General features: G+C 50.5%; 1 protein-coding gene across 2 annotated transcripts; it reads left to right on the plus strand.

The window, feature by feature from the left end:
* The first annotated feature begins 1,407 nt into the window (after nucleotides 1-1,407).
* KDF1 (keratinocyte differentiation factor 1) lies at nucleotides 1,408-18,167 on the plus strand. 2 transcript variants are annotated; one of them, XM_020983232.2, is made up of 7 exons: nucleotides 1,408-1,497; nucleotides 12,145-12,288; nucleotides 12,456-12,529; nucleotides 13,571-13,800; nucleotides 14,112-15,219; nucleotides 16,668-16,742; nucleotides 17,448-18,167. In XM_020983232.2, the coding sequence occupies exons 5-7, from the start codon at nucleotides 14,133-14,135 to the stop codon at nucleotides 17,528-17,530; spliced, it is 1,245 nt and encodes a 414-aa protein (XP_020838891.1). In that variant the 5' UTR covers nucleotides 1,408-1,497; nucleotides 12,145-12,288; nucleotides 12,456-12,529; nucleotides 13,571-13,800; nucleotides 14,112-14,132; the 3' UTR covers nucleotides 17,531-18,167. The 2 variants fall into 2 exon arrangements, with proteins under 2 accessions (XP_020838891.1, XP_020838894.1); XM_020983235.2 differs by having other exon boundaries at nucleotides 13,571-13,713.
* Nucleotides 18,168-18,918: the final 751 nt, after the last annotated feature.

Genomic DNA, 18,918 nt, shown 5'->3' on the forward strand with positions numbered 1-18,918 from the left:
TGTTGCTTCCCACTCCAGAGTCCTTTCCACTCCATCCCAGACCAGGGAAGCCAAATGAAACCACCCAAATGGATTTTTTGGATAACCTTGTTCCTCCAGCTAACCTGGGGCTCCCCTACTGGGGCTTCTGGGGCTTCCTCACAAAGACCTTCTCTCTGGACCTCAGTTTCCTCATTTGTAAAATAAGGGGATTGGAGTCAATGACCACCCAGCTTTAGGTCCCTGAACCTGTGGTCTGTGGCCAACAAGCATCCCAGATAGCGTGGTGAACGCCAGGGATGCATCATAAAAAGGTGGAAAATGGTCCCTACCCTGAAGGAGGCCACAGTCTAAACTAAAATGAGGAGGTTAGAATAGATAACCTTGACTTCAAATTCTGGATTTAGGATCCTATGCCATACACAAGTCCAGGGGTGGGGAACCCAAGGCCATCTAGGTCCACCTGTGGCCTCGAAGCCTCAGGCTCCCAACCCCTGCACAAATCTGACCATGTTCCTCCAACACTCAGTGGCCCCCTATTACTTCTAGAACGCTTTGTCCAGCTTTTAAAGCCTTTCACTGATCCAGTGACACTGGCCTCCTGGCTGTTCCTCCAACATGACCTTTCATCTCCTGACTCCAAGCTTTTGCTCTGGCTGTCCCCCATGCCTGAAGCTCTCTCCCTCCCTGTCTCCACCTTCTGGTTCCCCTGGCTTCCTTCAAGTCCCTGCTAAAATCCTACCTTCTATAAGACCCCTTTCCTGGTTCCCCTCCACATTAATGCCTTCTCTCAGTTGTTTATTTCCAATTTATCTTGTCTGCATCTTGTTTTTTCGCGGTTCTTTGGATATTGTCTCCCTTGTTAGACTATGACTTCTTAGGGAGCAGGGATTGTTGTTTGCTTTTCTTTGAATCCCCAGAGCTCAGCACAGTGCCTGACACATGGCAGGCGCTTAATAAATGCTCGTTGACTGTTGACTACTCCCCTCCACCTTCTTTTAACTATTTTGTATCTATTTATTCATGCACGTATTGTCTCCAGCGGTGGATTGTAGGTTTCTTTGGGAGCTGGGGCTGTTTCATTGTCTCTGTAGAAGCTGAATAAATGCTTGTGGATTGACTGCGGGAGTCGTTTTGACCCGGGAAAATACTTAAACCCAATCCCCTCCCCCTCTCAAAGTTAAACAAACAAACCAAAAAAAAAAAAACCAACCCAACTCTGAGAGCCCGGGTGCCTGGAGATATCTGGGAGCAGGTCCCTGCCCGACGTGGACATACACAGGTGATTAGGGGGTGCAGGTGGAGCTCAGACCCAGGGTGAAAGTATGGCGTGCTGGCGGGGTTGGGGGTGGGGCGGGGGCGACCCAGCTCAGGTCCGGGGATGAGGCGAGGCTTCGCGAAGTTGGGAAGCATGTCCCTAGCGGCAACCCGTACGCAGCGTCCCACGAGACGTTTACCTGGGCCCCAGGTGAGCGCAGAAGGGGGAGCTGCGCTGAGGCTGCTCACCTGGCGGGACAGGTAAGCGGGGCGCTGGCGGGGGGACTCCCGGGACCGGACTGGGCTGGGCTTCCCTTCCCTGGACCTCACCTCACCTGGGTTCACCTGGCCCGTACTCACCTGTAGCACTCCTGGCCGCTGGAGTTGGACCGAGGCCGCTCCCAAGGGTGTCGTTTCCGGGCCGGCGGGGTCCTGGAGCTGCGGAGCGGAGCGGCCTGGGCACCCTGACCCGGCCGGGACCGCCCCGCCTGGCGCTGCCCAGGACCCCCCGGGCGAGGGCGGGAGGGGCTGGGGCTCCCGGAAATTCCGTGCTCCCCCATTCCAGCCCGTGCCCCACCCCCCGCAGCTCCGGCCTGTGTGCCCCCACCCTCCGCAGCTCCAGCCTGTGTGCCCCCACCCTTCGCAACACCAGCCTGTGTGCCCCCCTCCCCCTGCAGCTCCGGGCTGTGCAATTCCGCAGTGACAGCGTGTGTGCACCCCCCTCCCAGTGGCAGCGGGTGCGTCCCCCACCCAACGACAGCCTGTGCCACCCCGCAGCTCCATCCTGTGCATGGCATCAACTGTTTGTGCGACGGCCCCCCCCCCCAATGCTAGCCTATTCTCCCCAATCCGGCCATGTCGTGGAGGCCAAACTCTTTTTAGCACCTTGGCGTCTCCGAGGGCTCCCATCTTCGGCAGCCTCGGGGCGAGCAACTGTGTGTGTCTGCTGAGAGGGCTTCTGGAGAAACCCAGACTAGAGACTGGGGGTCTGGGGGTGGGATAGGGCATTAACGGAAGAGTCTCGACCTCTAAATGCGTACCAGACTTCGAAGACCAAGGCTATGGCCAAGGAGGTGTGAACCCAGAAGCTCATGTGACCTGCTTCCTGTTCCTTTCTCTCTGGTCATTGTGCTTAACAGATTCCTATCCAGCATCTATGTAGGGCCAGCCCCAGTGGCCAGGGACATGGAAAAAAAGGGCTCCCCTACCAATAGACTTTAAACTTATGAGGCTGAGGGACCCTTTTGGATTAATCTAGCCCAGGGCAGCCTCTTGATGTGTATTGGCTGAGTGAGGGTGACAGGACTTCTGTGTATTTGATGGACAGTGATGATCTTGGATGAGGGTGGAAAGAATACAGTTAATGGGGAGAAATGATGGTGGGTTGGGGCAGTGAGCCCTTCTTCCTCAACCAAGGAGCTTGAAAATTTAGCAGTAACTTGCCTAACGTTTTAAGATTTGCAAAGCTTTTTTCCTCACAACATCCTTGTGAAGTAGGAAGTTCAAGTATCATTCCATTTTACAGACCAGCAAACTGAGGTTTTAAGAGGCAAAGCAATTTGCCCATGATCACATAACTAGTGTTAGAGGTAGGTATCTTGCCAGATGCCAGGTTCACCTGTAACAAATTATAGTGATTGCCTTCCTCAGGAAAACATCAGGGCATAGTTGGGAAAGAGAGACACTGTTGCAATGAAGGAACCCTGGAAATGGGGTTCAGGAGAACTGGATTCTAACCCTGCAGGTACCAGCAACTAGTTGTGTACCTTTGGCCACAGCAGTTTCCATGGGGAGAATGGGAGAAATCATTTTAGTTCCTTTTTTTTTTTTTTTGCATTAGCTACATCTAAAAAAATGGGAGCTGTTGTAGCATTTGAGATGTCCTCATGCTGATTCTGAATGGTCCCAACCTGTTTGAAAGGAACCATAGCAACCTAGAGAGGGGAGTACTTTGGATGGCATGGGGGGAGGGGAGGAGGCCTTCCCAATCAATCAACAAGTTTTATTGGGTTTCAGGGAATACAAAAGCAAAAGTGAAATAGTCTCTGCCCTGGAGGATTTTTTATTAATGGGAGAGACAATGTGTGTGTGTGTATATGTATACTGGGTGTCCTAAAAGTCTTAGGGCAGTTAGAAGCTTTCATAAGCTTAATGGATGATTACGATAGGGACTGGCCCTGTCACTGCTATGTGGGAGGAGGAGCTCCTGGATGAGGAAAGTCTTCTATCAGTAAGGGTCAGCACCTTCTCAGCAACTTAGAGAGCTTGAAACAAGCGACCTGCCCAGTGTCCCACAGACCAGTACATCTTGTAGGCAGGTCATTGACCCAGGTCTGAGACTTGCTCTCTGTCTACTACACCATGATGCCTCTGGCATCTGTAAGAGTTACTAAGAAGGGGGGGGGGCAAAGTCTGGCAGTAAGACCCAAGATTTTCATGTAAAATTGTGGGTATAAATTGTGGGGAAGTGTCAGAAAAGGCTTCCTGTTAAAGCTGGGCTGAGTCTTAAAAGACACCAAGGATTCCACGTGGCTGAGATGATTGGGAAGCAGGTTGTTGGCCGTGGAAGAGCCCCCATAAATGCAAGGACCTGCTCTATTAGCAGCAGCAAGGAAGCCAGAAGAGCTGGACCAGGGGAGGAGGACGATAGACAGCAGCCACTGAAGTGGGTCCTTGGGCTCAGGCACCCAGACAAACAAGTAGCTAGCCTCATTGTACTAGAGATTTGGGGTAGGGCTGGGAAGGCCAGCTGATGGGAAAAGGAAGGCAATCTAGATCTGTCCGTCAACTGACCATTATTTGTGGAAGCTACCAGTTAGGGAGGCAGGAGGCGATGGGAGCTGAAGGGATTGCCTGGAGAAGTAGGCCAGACCCTAGGCTTCTGGATAGGAGAAGGAAGTTGAATAAATCAGTCTGTTGATAAACAAGGTGACATCTTAGCTGAGGGTTTATCACCTCAGGAGTCTGGGGCCCCTCCCTGGAGGGGAGCACAGGGAAGAGTGTTTGCAGTCAGACCTCACCTCTGCCGAGCCTGAGTTCTGTGTTTGGAGCCTGAACTTAAGCTTGTAGTGGATGAGAAATGGAGCAAGAAGCGAAGGAAGAGAATCAGTGCTGCCATGGAGGCCCCTAGATGAGGCCAGAGTTGGAGCCTTGTCTTTGGGATCTCCCTCCCAGAAGACAACAACAATAATAATAGTATCATTTATATAGCACTTCTAGGTTTGCAAAGCCTTTCACAGTTATCTCATTTGACCTTAACAACCCTGAGAGATAAGTGCTACTCTTACCTCCATTTTACAGATGAGGAAACTGAGGCAGAAGGTAAGTGACTTGCAAACAGAGTCACACAGGTAGTATGTGTCTGAGGCTGGATTTGAACTCGGCTGTTCCTGGCTCCAGATCCAACTGCAGCCACCTAGATGAGGTAGTCACCATGGGAAGACCTTAGCATGTACTGAAGGAAGGGAGCTGAGACTCAGTCCCCTTTATGATTATCCCTTGGAAAGGCAGTATGGTAGCACTGGACCTAGAGTTAGGAAGGCCTGAGTTTAATCCCACTTTAGACATTTATCAGATAATGAACCAGTCAGCCAGGCAGCTCAGTGAACAAAGTGATGGGCATGGAATCAGGAAGACCTGAGTTTAAATTTTGCCTCAAGTATGCTAACTACTTCACCTTTGTTGGCCTCAGTTTCCTGGGCTGTAAAATGGGGGGGGATAAAAGTCCCTACCTCCCAGGGTTGTGAGGATCACATAAGAAAATATGTGTGAAGCGCTTGGCACAATGCTTGGTATGTAGTAGGTGCTTAATAAATGTTGGTTTCTTTCCTCCCTCTGCAAGTTTGTGGGGGGGGTTTTTTGTGAGCAAAATGGGGTAGTAGTTTGTATGCCTCTCTGAGGCTGTTGTAGTGAGGATTAAGTCAGTGAATAAATATGGAGTGCCTTGCTAACAACCCAATCTAAAGGTCAAGAATGGAGACCATGCAGGGACCCCCCCCCAACCTCCCCCAGGCCTGGGCGTCTGCCCTGGAGCCTGGCATGGTCAGGCTGACCTGCCCACCTCAGGCTGGAGCAATGAGCCCCTACTTGGCTTATGAGCTGCCTCCCACAAAAAGCCCCCAGTTGTTTTGATTCAGCCTAAGTTGTTGTTGCTTCTAATTGCCTTCTGCATTCGGAACACTGTGTTTAGCACTGGGCCAAAGGAGTTCGGAACCTGGTGGAGGAATCCGACAGACAGCAGTGTCGATGCTAGGTGACGGGTCTCCGCGAAGGAGCTGGCTAGCGAGAACAAGTTGACTTTAGTTAGGGAAGGCTGCTCCAGGGGAGGCGGCATTTGATTTGGCCTTGCAAGGGCTCCACGTCTCCCTCGGAACCAGGCACAGTGCTCTGCACCCAGGCTTAGACTCATAAAGGACCCTAAATTACCAGCTGGTTCAAGTCCTCGGTTTTACAGAGGAGGAAACTGAGGCCCAGAGACATGTTGGGCGACTTGCCTAAGGTGATACAGGCAGTAATACGGGACAGCAAAGTCCGTATCATCGTTGGTTAAAGGAGCGACGAGATTGGGTATATGCCATCCCGGCTGGGGGAAACAGAAACATGAACACGGAAAATAACATGTCAGCTTGGAATCGGGAAAACCCGAGTTCAAATCCAGGCTCAGACACTAGCTGGGTGGCCCTGGGCAGGTCACTTAACCTCTGTTTGCCTCTGTTTACTCATCTGTAAAATGTGAAGAAGAAGAACGCCAGCCTCCCTAGGTTATTGTGAGGGTCAAGTGAGATGATGCTTGAGGAGTGCATAGCACAGTGCCTGGTGCACAGGCAGCACTGTACAAATGTTTGCTGCTGTTATCTTTATCACCATTCTTGAGACAGAGCTCATTATGGCCATTGCCGTAAGCTGCCTGAAGGCTGGGACTTTCTCATTCCTGTCTTCATATCTCCAGTGTTTAACACAGTACTCAGCACACCAGTCCTTAATAATAACAACAACAACAGTTATATATCACTGGAAGGTTTGCAAAGTGTTTTACAGATATCTTATTTTTATCTTCATGGGTAGATGCTATTGTTATCCCCATTTTACTCTTGAGGAAACTGAGGCAGATAGGTTAAGTGACTTGCCCCCGGGTCTGAGGTGGGATTTTTGAAGTCTTCCTGACTCCAGATCCAGAGCTTTATCCATTGTACCACTTGCTTTACCTTATAAATGCTTGTTAATTGATAAACAGGGGATGGAAGGTAGTCTGGTTGGGCTAGAGCACGGAGTTCACAGAGGGGAGTAACATGAGATCTGATGGGAAGCTGGGTGGTACCAGATTAGGGAGGGCCTGGAACGCTAGGGTAAAGATTTTTAATTTGCTTCAGTAGGAAATAGGGAGCCAAGGAAAAGTTTTGAGCAGAGGAGGGAACATGACGATGTGATCATCCAGATCCCTGAGCAAATGTAACTAACTCATATAAATTTTAACTTAGCAAAATGCTTTTACATCGTCCTCATTTGGTACTTAAGACACTTCTGTGAAGGCCGGGCAGGTGTTGTACATCCATTTATTGTACATCCATTTTATAGATGAGGAAACTGAGGCCCAGGGGTGAGGGCAGTTGCCCAAAGTCACACAATAAATTTGTGACTGAGACCTTAAACTAAACTGCCTTGAATACCAGGCCTAGGCCATTTGTCCTTTCCTTCTACATTTATTTGAGTAAATGCATTCTCCATCCCCTGCCCCCAAACCCCTTCCAACCATCTGTTTACCATCTCTTCTTGCAAGTGAAAAAAAAAACTCCCAAAGAGAATTGAAGAAAGCCCGGAAACCCCAATCTGGGGAAGCCATCTTCAAAACCAGAATCTCGGAGATCATCTGGTGTCATTTCAAGCGCCCTTTTGTTAGCTGACATCTCAGAGCTGAAAACACTCTTAAAACCTCGGCCAAGAAGGGATTTTAGAATGAGGAAGGTCAGCGCTGGGAAGGGTCCCGGCCATAACAGACAAGACACAGTGATAGCTTGCCTTTATGCAGCACTGTAAAGCTTCTCACAACAATGCTATGAACTAGAGAGTGTAAATATAATTCTGACTTTAAAATTGAGAAATGTGCTCAGAGAGTCGTCTTAGGTCACACAGCTTGTTTGTAGCAGAGCTGGTTCCCATCAGTCTCATCACTAGAGTCTAATGCTTTTCTACCATACTATAGTGCCTGGTTGGCCAATAGTAGATAGGGTTTTCTGGCTCCCTCTGGATGACCCACCCTCCCTGGCCATCCCTTTCCAGCACTGGCTGCCCTTCCACTCATTCCCCCCAACTCACTGGTTGAGGTGGGAGTAGGTTTGGAATACTCCTTACTCCCCATTGCCACTTCCAGGTTCTTCCTCCTACCACCATCACTCAGTTACTTCTCTTTTAAGGTTCACTCAAATCTGTGCCTGCCCCTCAGTCAAAATTCTAGTAGCTTCCTCTTCTCCCCTCTTCCTCATCTCCTATCAGGGAGATGCCTCCTGCCACCATCTCTACCACCGCAGTCTCTCATGAAGAGGTGCTCCTTATCCTTACCAATGCTAACCATTCCACGTGCACAAATGATTCCAAGTCATCCTATATTTTCCAACAAATCTTCATTCTCTCCTTGCCTACTGGCTACTTCCCTATAAACATGCCCACGTCTCCCCTATGCTGGAAAACCCCTCACTAGATCCTTCATCCCCACTAGCCATCATCCCATACCTCATCTCCCTTTGTGGCTCAGCTGCTTGAGAAGGCTGCCTATGACAAGCAGCCCCTTTCCTTTCCTTTTGTTTCCTCAGTTCTCTGCAGTCTGGCTTCCAGCCTCATCATTCCACTGAGGTGGTTGTCTCCGAAGCTACCAGTGATCTCTTAATGGCCAAGTCTAGAGGCCTTTTCTCAAACCTTTCTCCTTGACCTCTCTGCACCCTTTGACTCTGTGGCCCACCTGCTTCTCCTGGATACTCTTTAGGCTTTCAGGACACGACTCTCCTGGTTCTCCTCCCCCCATCTGACACATGCTTCCCAGTATCCTTTGTTAGATCTTCATATAGGTCACACCAGTTAGCTATTGGTGTTTCACAGGGCTCTGCCGTAGGCCCTTTCTTCTTATCCCTCTATACTATGTCACCTGGGATGCCATGGATTCAGTTGTCATCTACATGCTAATGATTCTCAAATCTACTCATACGGTTTTGATCTTTCTCCCTCTGATAGCAAATCTCCAGCTGCCTGGGAGGTCTTCTAGACATCTGAAACCCAACATGTCCAAAAAGGAATTCATCTTTCCTCTCCCCTTCTTTCTAATTTCCCTATTATTACTTTTTTCTTTGTTGTTGTTGTTGTTTGCTAGGCAATGGGGTTAAGTGACTCACCCAGGGTCACACAGCTAGTTAAGTGTCAAGTATCTGAAACTGGATTTGAACTCAGGTCCTCCTGACTCCAGGGCTGGTGCTCTACCCACTGCACCACCTAGCTTCCCCATTTTTCCTATTACTTTTGAAGGTATCACCAACCAGGCTTGCAACATAGACATCATCCTCAACTCCTCTCTGTCTCTCACCCTCCCTCTTTCCCTCTCTCCCTCCCTCAGTCTCTATCCCTGTCTCCCTCTCTCCCTCCCCTTCCCTCCCTCTCTCTCCCTCTGTCTCTATCCCTGTCTCTCTCCTTCTCCCTCTGTCTCTCATCTCTCTCTCTCTCTCTGTGTCTCTCTCTCCCTTCCCCTCTCTTTATCTCTGTCTCCTGCCCACAATAAACTCTAGTGTCTCCCTAGCACCTGACAATCTTCTGGCTTTTAAAGGTCTTTGTAACTCCCCCTCCCCTGCTTTTCCGTTCTTCCACTCCCCACACTCTTAGATCCAGTGACATTGGCCTCTGCTGTTCCTCAAACAAGACAGTCCATCTCCCAGTTCTGGGCATTTTCACTGCCTATCTCCCATGCCTGGAATGCTCTTCCTCCTCTTCATCTCTTCCTCCTGACATCTCTTCAAGCCCCAGCTAAAATTCTACCTTCTACAGGAAGCCTTTCCCGACCCCTCCTAATTCTAACGCCTTCCCTCTGTTGGTTATTTCCAATTTGTCTGGTCCATAGTTTGTTTGTACACAGATGTCTACATGGTATCTCCCTCATTAAACTGTGAGCTCCTTGAGGGCAGCTCCTTTTTTTTTTACCTCTATTTGTATTCCCAACTTAGCACAGTAGACGCTGCACACAGACACTTAATGGCCAATAAACTACCAATTAGAGTTATACTAGGGACAGTGTAGTATAGGGGGTGATCTGGACATGCAGTTAATAAGACCTGTGTTTGAATCCTGAATCTGACAGTTATTAACTGTTTTACTATGACAAATCACTTCAGCGTTCTCTGCCTTAGTTTCCTCATTTGTAAAATGGGGATAATGATACCAATAATATCTAACTCAATCAACAGGTATTTATTAAATATGTACTGTGGGCCAGGAAATAAGGATAAAAGCTTAGCACAGTGCCTGGCGCATAATAGGCCTTTGATAAATACTTATCGATTGACTGACTGAAATACAGCAAATGAAACAATTTCCACAAGAGGCTTATAAGGATTTATATGTAAATTTTATATTTGTGCTGTGTACACACACACACACACACATGAAGAAAATAAAGATGAGGTAGTTCAGTACAAGGTGCTTGGGGAGGGCACTAGCAGTTGGTAGGATCAGGAAAGGCTTCAGGTACCTTAGAATTCCATTGTGAGGCTCAAATGGGATAATTCTTGTAAACTGTTTTGCAAGCTTTCAGGCCCCGTAAAAATGTCTGCATACTGGTTGTTGTCAGCAAGTGTCAATTCAACGCTGATTCCTTGTTGGGTCCTGTAAGTCCTGCTTCAGGTGGGAAGAATTTATGGCACTGTCTTCTCCCCCCCCCCCCAACAGAGGTATCAAACATGCTGGCCAAAGGATGTATGTGACCTTGAGTGCTATGGAGACCAGGTTAAAATGTAATTAGGAAATATTTACCGAGATAAAAAATAAGAGTAGAACCTAGATGATGTGCATATGTGGTTTTCTAAGTCAATACGAAGCCTGTAGGGATCCATGGGTTAGTGGCAACAATTTCTCTTTAGACACCACCATTCTGGAAGACCCCTGTCCCTGCCCCTCTGCCATGGTGGGATGGAGGAAGTTAGGGGTACTGCTTCTCTTCCAGCCAGGGTGTCCTACCTGGAACAGGGAGGATGAACCTCTACAGGGTGTGTGTCCGTGTCTCAAGTGCCCAAAATGTATGGGGGGAGCTAGGGCTATTTCCCCTTCTTTAAATCAAAGGCTTAAAACCGTGGGATGGGACAGGGTTGAGAATACACAAATCACGGGGTTGATTCTCACCCACCTCAAGCTACCTTTGACCCTAGAACCGGGGAAAGGATCTGAGTACGATCAGTGACACGTCCCACCCCCCAAGCTGAGTCGGGGTGCTAATCCAAGAGGTTGGAGTGGCCTCGTCAATGAGGATGGATTAAGGCAGGATTGGTAAGCACCCCAAAGATTAGGCCCTAGTTGCCTTTGTAGGATGTACAAGGAAATGACGCTGGGGTTAAGGGGGAATCCTTCGGGACCTGGGTCCTGGCTCTAGCTCTGTCACTAACTCTTCCTCTCTAAGCCTCCATTTCCTCCACAGTAAAAGGAAGACTGGACTAGGGAAGCACTAGGATTCATTGAAGCTCTGACACAGTGTTCTCATGTTCTGGATTCTATTCCCAAACATTCATTAGGGACCCGTTATGTGAGGATCATTATGACAGGCATGAAGAGAAATAGAAAATTGATTTTTTTAATTAATTTATTTTTAGTTTTCAACAGTCACTTCCATAAACTTTTGAGTTTTAAAGAGATCATACAAGTGGGAAAAGGACCCACATGTACAAAAATATTTCTAGCAGCTCTTTGTGTGATGGCAAAGAATCGGAAATTGAGGCAATGCCCATCAATTAATTGGGGAATGGCTGAACAAATTGTGGTATATGAATGTAATGGGGGGCAGCTAGATGGAGCAGTAGATAGAGCACCGGCCCTGAAGTCAGGAGGACCTGAGTTCAAATCCAGCCTCAGACCAACCACTTGACATGTACTAGCTGTGTGACCCTGGGCAAGTCACGTAACCCTGACTGCCTCACTTTAAAAAAAAAAAAAAGGAATGTAATGGAATACTATTGTACTATGAGAAATGATGAGTAGGCAGACTTCAGAAAAACCTAGAAAGACTTGTATGGACTGATGCTGAGTGAAGTAAGCAGAACCAGGAGAACATTGCATACAGCAACAGCCACACTGTGCGATGACTAACTTTGATAGATTTAGCCCTTCTCAGCAATAAAGATCTAAGGCATCTCCAAAGGCCTCATGATGGAAAATGCTACCCATATCCAGAGAAAGAACTATGGAGTTTGAATGCAGATCAAAGCAGACTATTTGCTATTTTTTTTTCCTTCTGTTTTGTTTTGTTTCCTTTTTCTGGTGGTTTCTCCTATTGGTTATAATTCTTCCTTACAACATGACTAACGTAAAAATATGTTTAATAGGAATGTATATGTAGAGCCTATATCAGAATGTGTGCCATCTTGGGAGGGGAGGGGGAGAAAAATTTAAAACTTGAAAGCTTATGGAAGTGATTGCTGATAAGTCAAAATAAATTAATAAAAAAATTAAAAAAGGGTAAAAAAGAAAACTTTTGTTTTTATAGTCATATTGTAAAGAATTAGAACCAATAGGAGGAGCCACAAGAAAGAAGTTCAGGTTGATAATGACAGCTACTCTATACTTTTTTCTATAGCATTGTGATAGGTCCATTTGGTCTAATAGACCAGTCTGCTTACATATTCTGCTGATGACCAGCTCATCTGACCCTTTCACCTCCCTCCAACTCAGGGTGCTGAGGGGGAGCCCAAGGAAGCCAAAGTCCTGGCCCTCATCCAAGACTGTGATCAGAAAACAGACAACCAAGAAACTGGGAGTAAAGCCAAGAAGATGTAGGTCACACAGAAGTGTGACTCTAAGGAGCAAAGCTTTGAGGTCAGTCTAGGAAGGGTTCTTGAAGGGGGTGCATCTTGGACAAGATGGTGCTTATGGATTGGTGGAGAGGAGAGAGAAGGGCGTCCTAGGTAAGGGTAGTAGCCTGAGCAAGACACAGAGTTGGGAATGTAAACAATTGTTTTATTGTCATTTGCATGGATGTGCAGGAGACAGCAAGGTGCCCAGCCAGGCCACAGTGTGGAGAACATAAAAGAAAGCAGAGAAAGAAAAGACCGGAAAGGTAGGTTGGGGCCAGATCGTGGAACACTTTGGAGGCCAAGCTGTGGAGTGAGGGGTTTCATGCTAGAGTCTGAGGTGGGTGACTGGAGGGTCATGAGTGACAAGGCAGTGATATTTAATGGAAGTTTGTCTTCAGACACTTAATTAGCTACGTGACCCTGCGCAACTTGTTTAACCCTGATTGCCTAAAAAAAAAAAAAACTTGCTCTGGTTCTGAACAGCCTGACCCTAGGTGGATGAAGAAGGTCAGGGAACCAGTTAGGAGGTTCTCTGAGACAGTTCAGGAAAGAGAAAAGAGGGCCTGGGCACTGGAGGAGAGTGGACAGGTACCATAGAAAGAGAGGACCGGAAAGATTTGGCAACGATCCGATTGTGGGAGCACAAAGGAGAGCAAAGAGCCAGTGTTGGCTCTGGAGGATCCAGCCCTGGGACGATGTTCAGAGGCAATGGCAAAGACTGGGAAGAGCCAGCTTGAGGGAAAAGCAAATGAGCTCAGTTTGAAGTGCTGGTGGGAGCCCTCTGCCAAGGGGAAGGGAACGGGCATTTATGTAGCACGTACTTTGTGCCAGACTACGATCTTATTTGAAATAGAATATTCTAAAGCCGTTGGAGATCTCATTTGGGGAAAGCCTGAGCTACGTAGCTGAAGCCATAGGCATGGGTGAGGCGACCCTTGGGGAATGGCCATTGAGAGGCAGGAGGCAGGTAGAGAGAAGCCCATGAAGGAGTCTGCCTCGGACGGGCTGAGTGCCCAAGCTCCTCTCCCTCCTCCAGACACTGGGCCTGTCGGGCGGCAGGGGCTGGGTTCCTGACACCTCAGAAGGGAGTCAGGAGAGAGGTGGGAGGGGCGGGCCCTACCTAGCTTCAGTGACTAGTGAATGCCTCATCCCCTTGGGCCTGGGTGTCGGGGCCCTCAGGAGCCCCGACTGTGCTTGGGCTGGGAGCTCCCTGGGGGAGTGGGTAGGATGAGGAAGAGGGGGTGGGGAGAGGGTCGGGGACAAGGCTCTCTGGGCTGCTTTGAAAATGAGGAATTTGTTGTCAGCTCCTGGGCAGGGTGTGTGTGAGAGAGGCTGCCATGGGCAGGCCCCAGGCTGGGCAGACTTACCAGCCAACCTTTTGGAGCTCCAGAGGAGGAGGAGACTGGGAGGGGAGAGAGTGTGGAAGAAGCTCGACCTCACTTTCCAGGTGACCACAGGCAGGGTGGTGTGCCCTCTCCTGCCCAATTCCATTCCTGCTACCACCATTGGTGGCCACAGAAAGAACTGGACAGAGGTAATAGCTCCCAAAGATCACTCCAACCCTGTTTTTTTGGCCTGATTTGGGGAAGAGGACTTGGGAATAAAGACTCGTGAGTTGTTTTCCTGGGCCTCTGGAGTTCTCCTGACTTTGTAGGCCTTGGGGAAGGAGCTGCTGGCTGGGCGTATCCTCAGGGCAACTAGTCCAGGTTACCCTTCTCGCCTGCCCTCCTCACCTCCCAATATAAGGCCCGTTGTTTTCCCTAGCAGGGAAGGGAGGGGGAAAGGGTATGAGTTGGGGGAGGTTGGGGTCATACAGCCTCCCTCTCACTGCCCCCTTCCCCTCAGGCACCTGTAATGTGGTGAGCCATGCCTGGCCGGCGTTCTGGACATCCTCGCCCGCCATCCTGCCCTGCGCGGCCAGGCCAGGCCTCCCCGTGGGAGCGGCCACCAGGTGTCTCTCCCAGAGAGGTCTGTCTCGAGGTGTATGGTGCAGCTACACCCCAAGTCAAGCCAAGCCGCCGGCCGGCCCAGCCGGCCACACCACGACGGGTCCGCCGGCCCAGCCCCAAAGACCCTGGTGCTCGAGAGTCAGAGAGCGTCACCTTCATCTCTGGCTCGGCCGAGACCCCTCTGGACACCACAACCTGCTGCCTCCCCCGGCCATGGGTGTGGAACTTATGCAAGGCTGTATTCTGTTTCCGCCGCTGTCGGGCCTGCTATCAGCGCTGCGGGGGTTGTATGCGCAGCTGTGAGGCCTGCCTGCCCTCCCTGGGCCCTCCAGAGAGCTTTCCGGATGAGGGTTGGGGTAAGGAACACAACGGCGGCCCGCCCCCCAAGAGCCCAGCCATTGCCCCTCCCAGCCGGCGAGACAGAGAGAGGTCCAAGTCGCCCATCGGCAGCAGCTTCAGCTACCCCGACGTCAAGCTGAAGGGCATCCCCGTGTACCCGTATCGGGGTACACCAGCCTCCCCCCCAGACACAGACTCTTGTTACAAAGAGCCGCTGGTTGAGCAGCCGCCCCGAGACAGCCTGCCTGGGACCTTAGGCGGGAGCCTGCGGAGCTCAGAGGAGTATTACTCCTTCCACGAGTCGGACCTCGACCTCCCCGAACTGAGCGGTGGCTCCATGAGCAGCCGGGAGATCGATGTGCTCATCTTTAAGAAGCTGACGGAGCTATTCAGCATGCACCAGATCGACGAGCTGGCCAAGTGCACCTCGGACACGGTGTTCCTGGAGAAGACCAATAAGATCTCCGACCTCATCAGCAGCATCACGCAGGACTACCACCTGGATGAGCAGGACGCCGAGTGCCGCCTGGTCCGCGGCATCATCCGCATCAGCACCCGCAAGAGCCGCAGCCGCCCAACCACCGCCTCGGAGAGCCGCCTGAGCCGGGGCCCCGCCCCTGACAGCGGCACCGACACCATGTTGGCCTCGGTCCTCAGCCAGGACGGTACGTCCTTCCCTTCCCCCCCAGCTCCACCGGCCACCCCAGGCTCACTGCCCGGGTCCTTGTCCTTTCCAAGCCTGCTTCCGCCTTCTTAAAACGAGGCTGGACTAGCGGTCTCTGCTGACCCTTCCAGCCCTCTGTCCTGCAGCTCTTCAAAGCGCCATACTAGGACCTTGAGGAGATAAAGAAATGATCTGAGACGCCGATCTTGCCCTCCTAAAACTCAGTGTAGGAGGGGGAATGATCAGACGCAGATATACCCTAGACAAAGTGTTGTATCTTTAGTACATCAGGGAGATAGGGAGTGCTAGGAGATGAGGAAAAGGTTTCTACCAAAATCCAGGCATTGGAAAAGGCTTCCTGAGGGTGTGGGTATTTGAGGTGTCTGTACGTAATGGGCATATCTACATCAAAGGGAGAGAGGAACAGGAGGTGAGGACTCGGGGCCAGATACTAACACACGCTCTTGGTGGGCAGCAAATACCAGACAGTCTGAGTAGGTGGTAGCAGACTTTGAGCGGGGGGGGGCATTTGTATACCAGGCAAAAGAATTTGAACTTAGGTGGATGGAAGGCACGGAAAATCATTAAGCAGAAGAGTGATAGGATTTGATCTGTGCATAAGAGCATGGATTGAGAAAGGCAACAGAGCGAAGGCAGAAATGAGCTGGATTTATACACACATAGACAAGTACGGCAGCCAGAATAGTGTGCATTTTTGTAGTCCCTCTGCCCTGTTCCACCTCCAGCCAAAAGGGGCCTTTTCTCAGATTCTTCTCTCACTGGTATGTCTGTGTTTAGGGTTCATTTACAAAGCCCTACTATAGGAAGGATGTAAAGGCAAGTATTCTCCCCATTTGACAGATTAAGGCCCAAAGGGGTTATCTGACTTGACCAAGGTGATAGAGCTAACAATTGGCAGAGCCAGGTCTAGAACAACGGCTCCCCGCTCTGAACCCTAAGCTCTTTTTCTAGGATGTCGTTCTGTGCCTCTCTGCTTTCATCAGCTTGGTCTAGATCTGGCGGAGTTGGCCCAGGTTCCTGAGTGGCCCACATGGGTGGGAAGCCAGAGGCCCAGAGGTCCAGCCTGTAGCTGCATGAGAACATCCTTAGCAAAGGGTCATCCGCTTCTAGTGATGGGGCACAACTCTGCACCCCGCCCCTCAAGTGCCCACTCCACTTTGGGAGTCCTGATAATTGGACGGGTGCCTGACACAACGCCTAACATCATCTTCTCTGTAGTTCCCACCCCTCATTCCTGGTTCTGCTCTTGACAGTTCTAATCCCTCATCCCTAGTAGAGATGTTCTACTATGGGGACGGTTGTATTCTTCAGGATAAATATGCCCTGGGGCTTTCCCTGTCTGCCTTTAAGGGGGAAGACTGGGTAGGCCATAATCAAGCCTCATGGGGGGCTCTGGAGACCGAGACACCCTCTCGTTCCTTTTCTCAGAGCTGACTGTGCAGATCTCCCAGGAAACGACATCAGATGCCATCGCCCGGAAACTGAGGCCCTACGGAGCTCCAGGTCTGGATCCCCAGCACGAGCTTGGTGGGGAGGGAAGAGAGCTGTGCAGAGATCAGTCCCTTAAGGCTGGGGCCTGGCAGAGAGCCATGGAGTCTTGGGAGTCCAAAGACCAGGGTTTTAATGCCAGCTCTGCCCCCTACTACCCATATAACTTTGTCCAAGCCACAGCCTTTCTGGGCCTATTTCCTCATCTATAAAACGAGGGGATCAAACTACGTGACCCCTAAGGGCCTATCTGGCTCTGAGTCTATGATATTGGAGTTTCAGTTTCCTTTCTACAGCCAGGAGCTTAGATCGAGTGACCTCTTAACATCCTTCCTATCAGATAAATAGGATCTTAGGGGTGGGGAACACATCCAAATAGCAGCAGTGGGCCTGTCTGTAGGCCAGCGAGAAAATGATTTGAAGAGATGGGGCTTCCAGAGGATAGGCTGAGCCCTGCCTGCATTCATTCATTCATTCATCTTTTGAGAGAGGAGACAGGATTATCGGCTGTGACCCTATGAAGGAGGAAGATGGGCATTATTCCCATTTTGCAGATTGGGAAACTGAAGCCCAGAGGAGAAGCGAGGGTCAAATGGATGAGATCCCAGAGCTTCTTATTGCTTTGTTAGCCTGTATTCTGTGGCTCTCTAGGGGTAAATGGGGAGAAAGCCCCCCCCCGCCACCTGAATCTCACCTTCCCTCCCTGTCTCTTCTCCTTAGGTTATCCACCAAGCCACGACTCCTCCTTCCAGGGAACTGAGACAGACTCCTCAGGGGCACCCCTGCTCCAAGTGTACTGCTAGCCCCTACCCCAGCCCTTGGGGGCCTCCTGGGACTGCAGGCAGGACAGATGGGCCCCCACGAACAATTCTTCTTCCCCCTTCCAGTGGGCCACCTCCTAAGAAGTTCTGGGGATAGGACTCGCACCTAAAACCAGGCTGCAGGCTCCAGATGGTGATGCCTTTGGGTGTGTGACCACCCCCACCACCACCCTTCCACTGGTGCACCCACTGTTTACCCCTTTCCCCAGACCTCAGATTAATTTCCTGATACCGTGAAGCACTAGGTTTCAGAGTCTTTCTAGCTCTTCAGGGGAGGGATTTCCAGGGCCCTACAGACTCCAAGGGCTTTTTGCTTTCCTAGTGAATGGGTGGGTTTCATGCTTTCCTTCTGTCATCAAAGGGCTTCGTCATTACATGTTGGGATTCACTTGCCATTATTAACAAAGGGCTTCCTGGTTCTCCTTCAACTAGGAAGCCCTCCCCAGCCTTTCTGGGATTATGTGAGCACAGCCCTTCGCCTTTGCAAAGTTGTGCTAGAGATCCACTGGTTATTACTGGTTACTTACACTTCAGCTGGTTCCTCTCAACACGTGAAAGCCTGCATCTCATGTGATCAAGATGCTTGTATGATATTAATAAAGCTGTTGACCAAACTTGAGTCAAGTTAGTCTCCAGCCCCTCTGAGCTTCCCGGCAAAGGAGAGACAATTCAAGATCACCCACTTGCTCAAGGTCACACAGCTGGTGGGCCTGGAGCAGGAATCCGGCTTAGCCAACTCTTTACCCTACAGTCCTTCGGCTTGGGGGGAACACAAGGGAAAGGCAGAAAGACCACTGTGCAGCAGTGAAGCCTTGGACCCTGTGTCCACTCTGATGCCCAGGGTGGCAGAAAGCTCTCCTGGGAGCCAGGGGTTAGTTTCCTGTCTGGGCAGAGTAAGGTCACCTGAAGGAAATGCCTGTTCCAACGGCCTTAGGGAGATCTGGCCAGCACTTCCAGGGTCTGAGACCAGGGACCTGACCCACACTCTCAGCACCTTCCCATTCAGGGCAGCAAGTTCTTGGTATGAAATATCAGTCGGGAAGTGAACCTAGGCCCAACAGCAGACAAGTAGTGGGCTCGTGCCTCCCAGAGACAGCTCTGAAAAATAGTCCTGGCAAGTCTGCAACGGAACGTCCCTAGAGCTGACACATCTAGTCCCTTCCAGGGCCCCACCGCCCAGGCACGCTCCTGCCAAACCAGCCTAGCTAGGCAGCCGTGGCCTCCCCCCTCCTGCTGCCAGGCCGTTGGCCCCAGATACCTCGGGCACAGCCAAAGGCCTTGGCTCCCCGCAGGGGAACAAACAAGGGGCCGCAAAGCTGGACTTTACCCAGGGCCTCGGGGGCAGGAGCCCAGCTCAGCCCAGAGGAGCC

The sequence above is a fragment of the Phascolarctos cinereus genome, unplaced genomic scaffold (genome assembly GCF_003287225.1).
Source record: "Phascolarctos cinereus isolate Bilbo 61053 unplaced genomic scaffold, phaCin_HiC Scaffold_726;HRSCAF=1367, whole genome shotgun sequence".
Classification (NCBI taxonomy): domain Eukaryota; kingdom Metazoa; phylum Chordata; class Mammalia; order Diprotodontia; family Phascolarctidae; genus Phascolarctos; species Phascolarctos cinereus.

Excerpts from the sequence above, each read along its gene's own strand:
- KDF1 (XM_020983232.2), top strand. The coding sequence starts at position 14,133 with ATGCCTGGCCGGCGTTCTGGACATCCTCGCCCGCCATCCTGCCCTGCG. Across the intron at positions 15,220-16,667 it reads CTCGGTCCTCAGCCAGGACG|AGCTGACTGTGCAGATCTCC; the intron begins GTACGTCCTTCC and ends TCCTTTTCTCAG. Across the intron at positions 16,743-17,447 it reads GAGGCCCTACGGAGCTCCAG|GTTATCCACCAAGCCACGAC; the intron begins GTCTGGATCCCC and ends TCTTCTCCTTAG.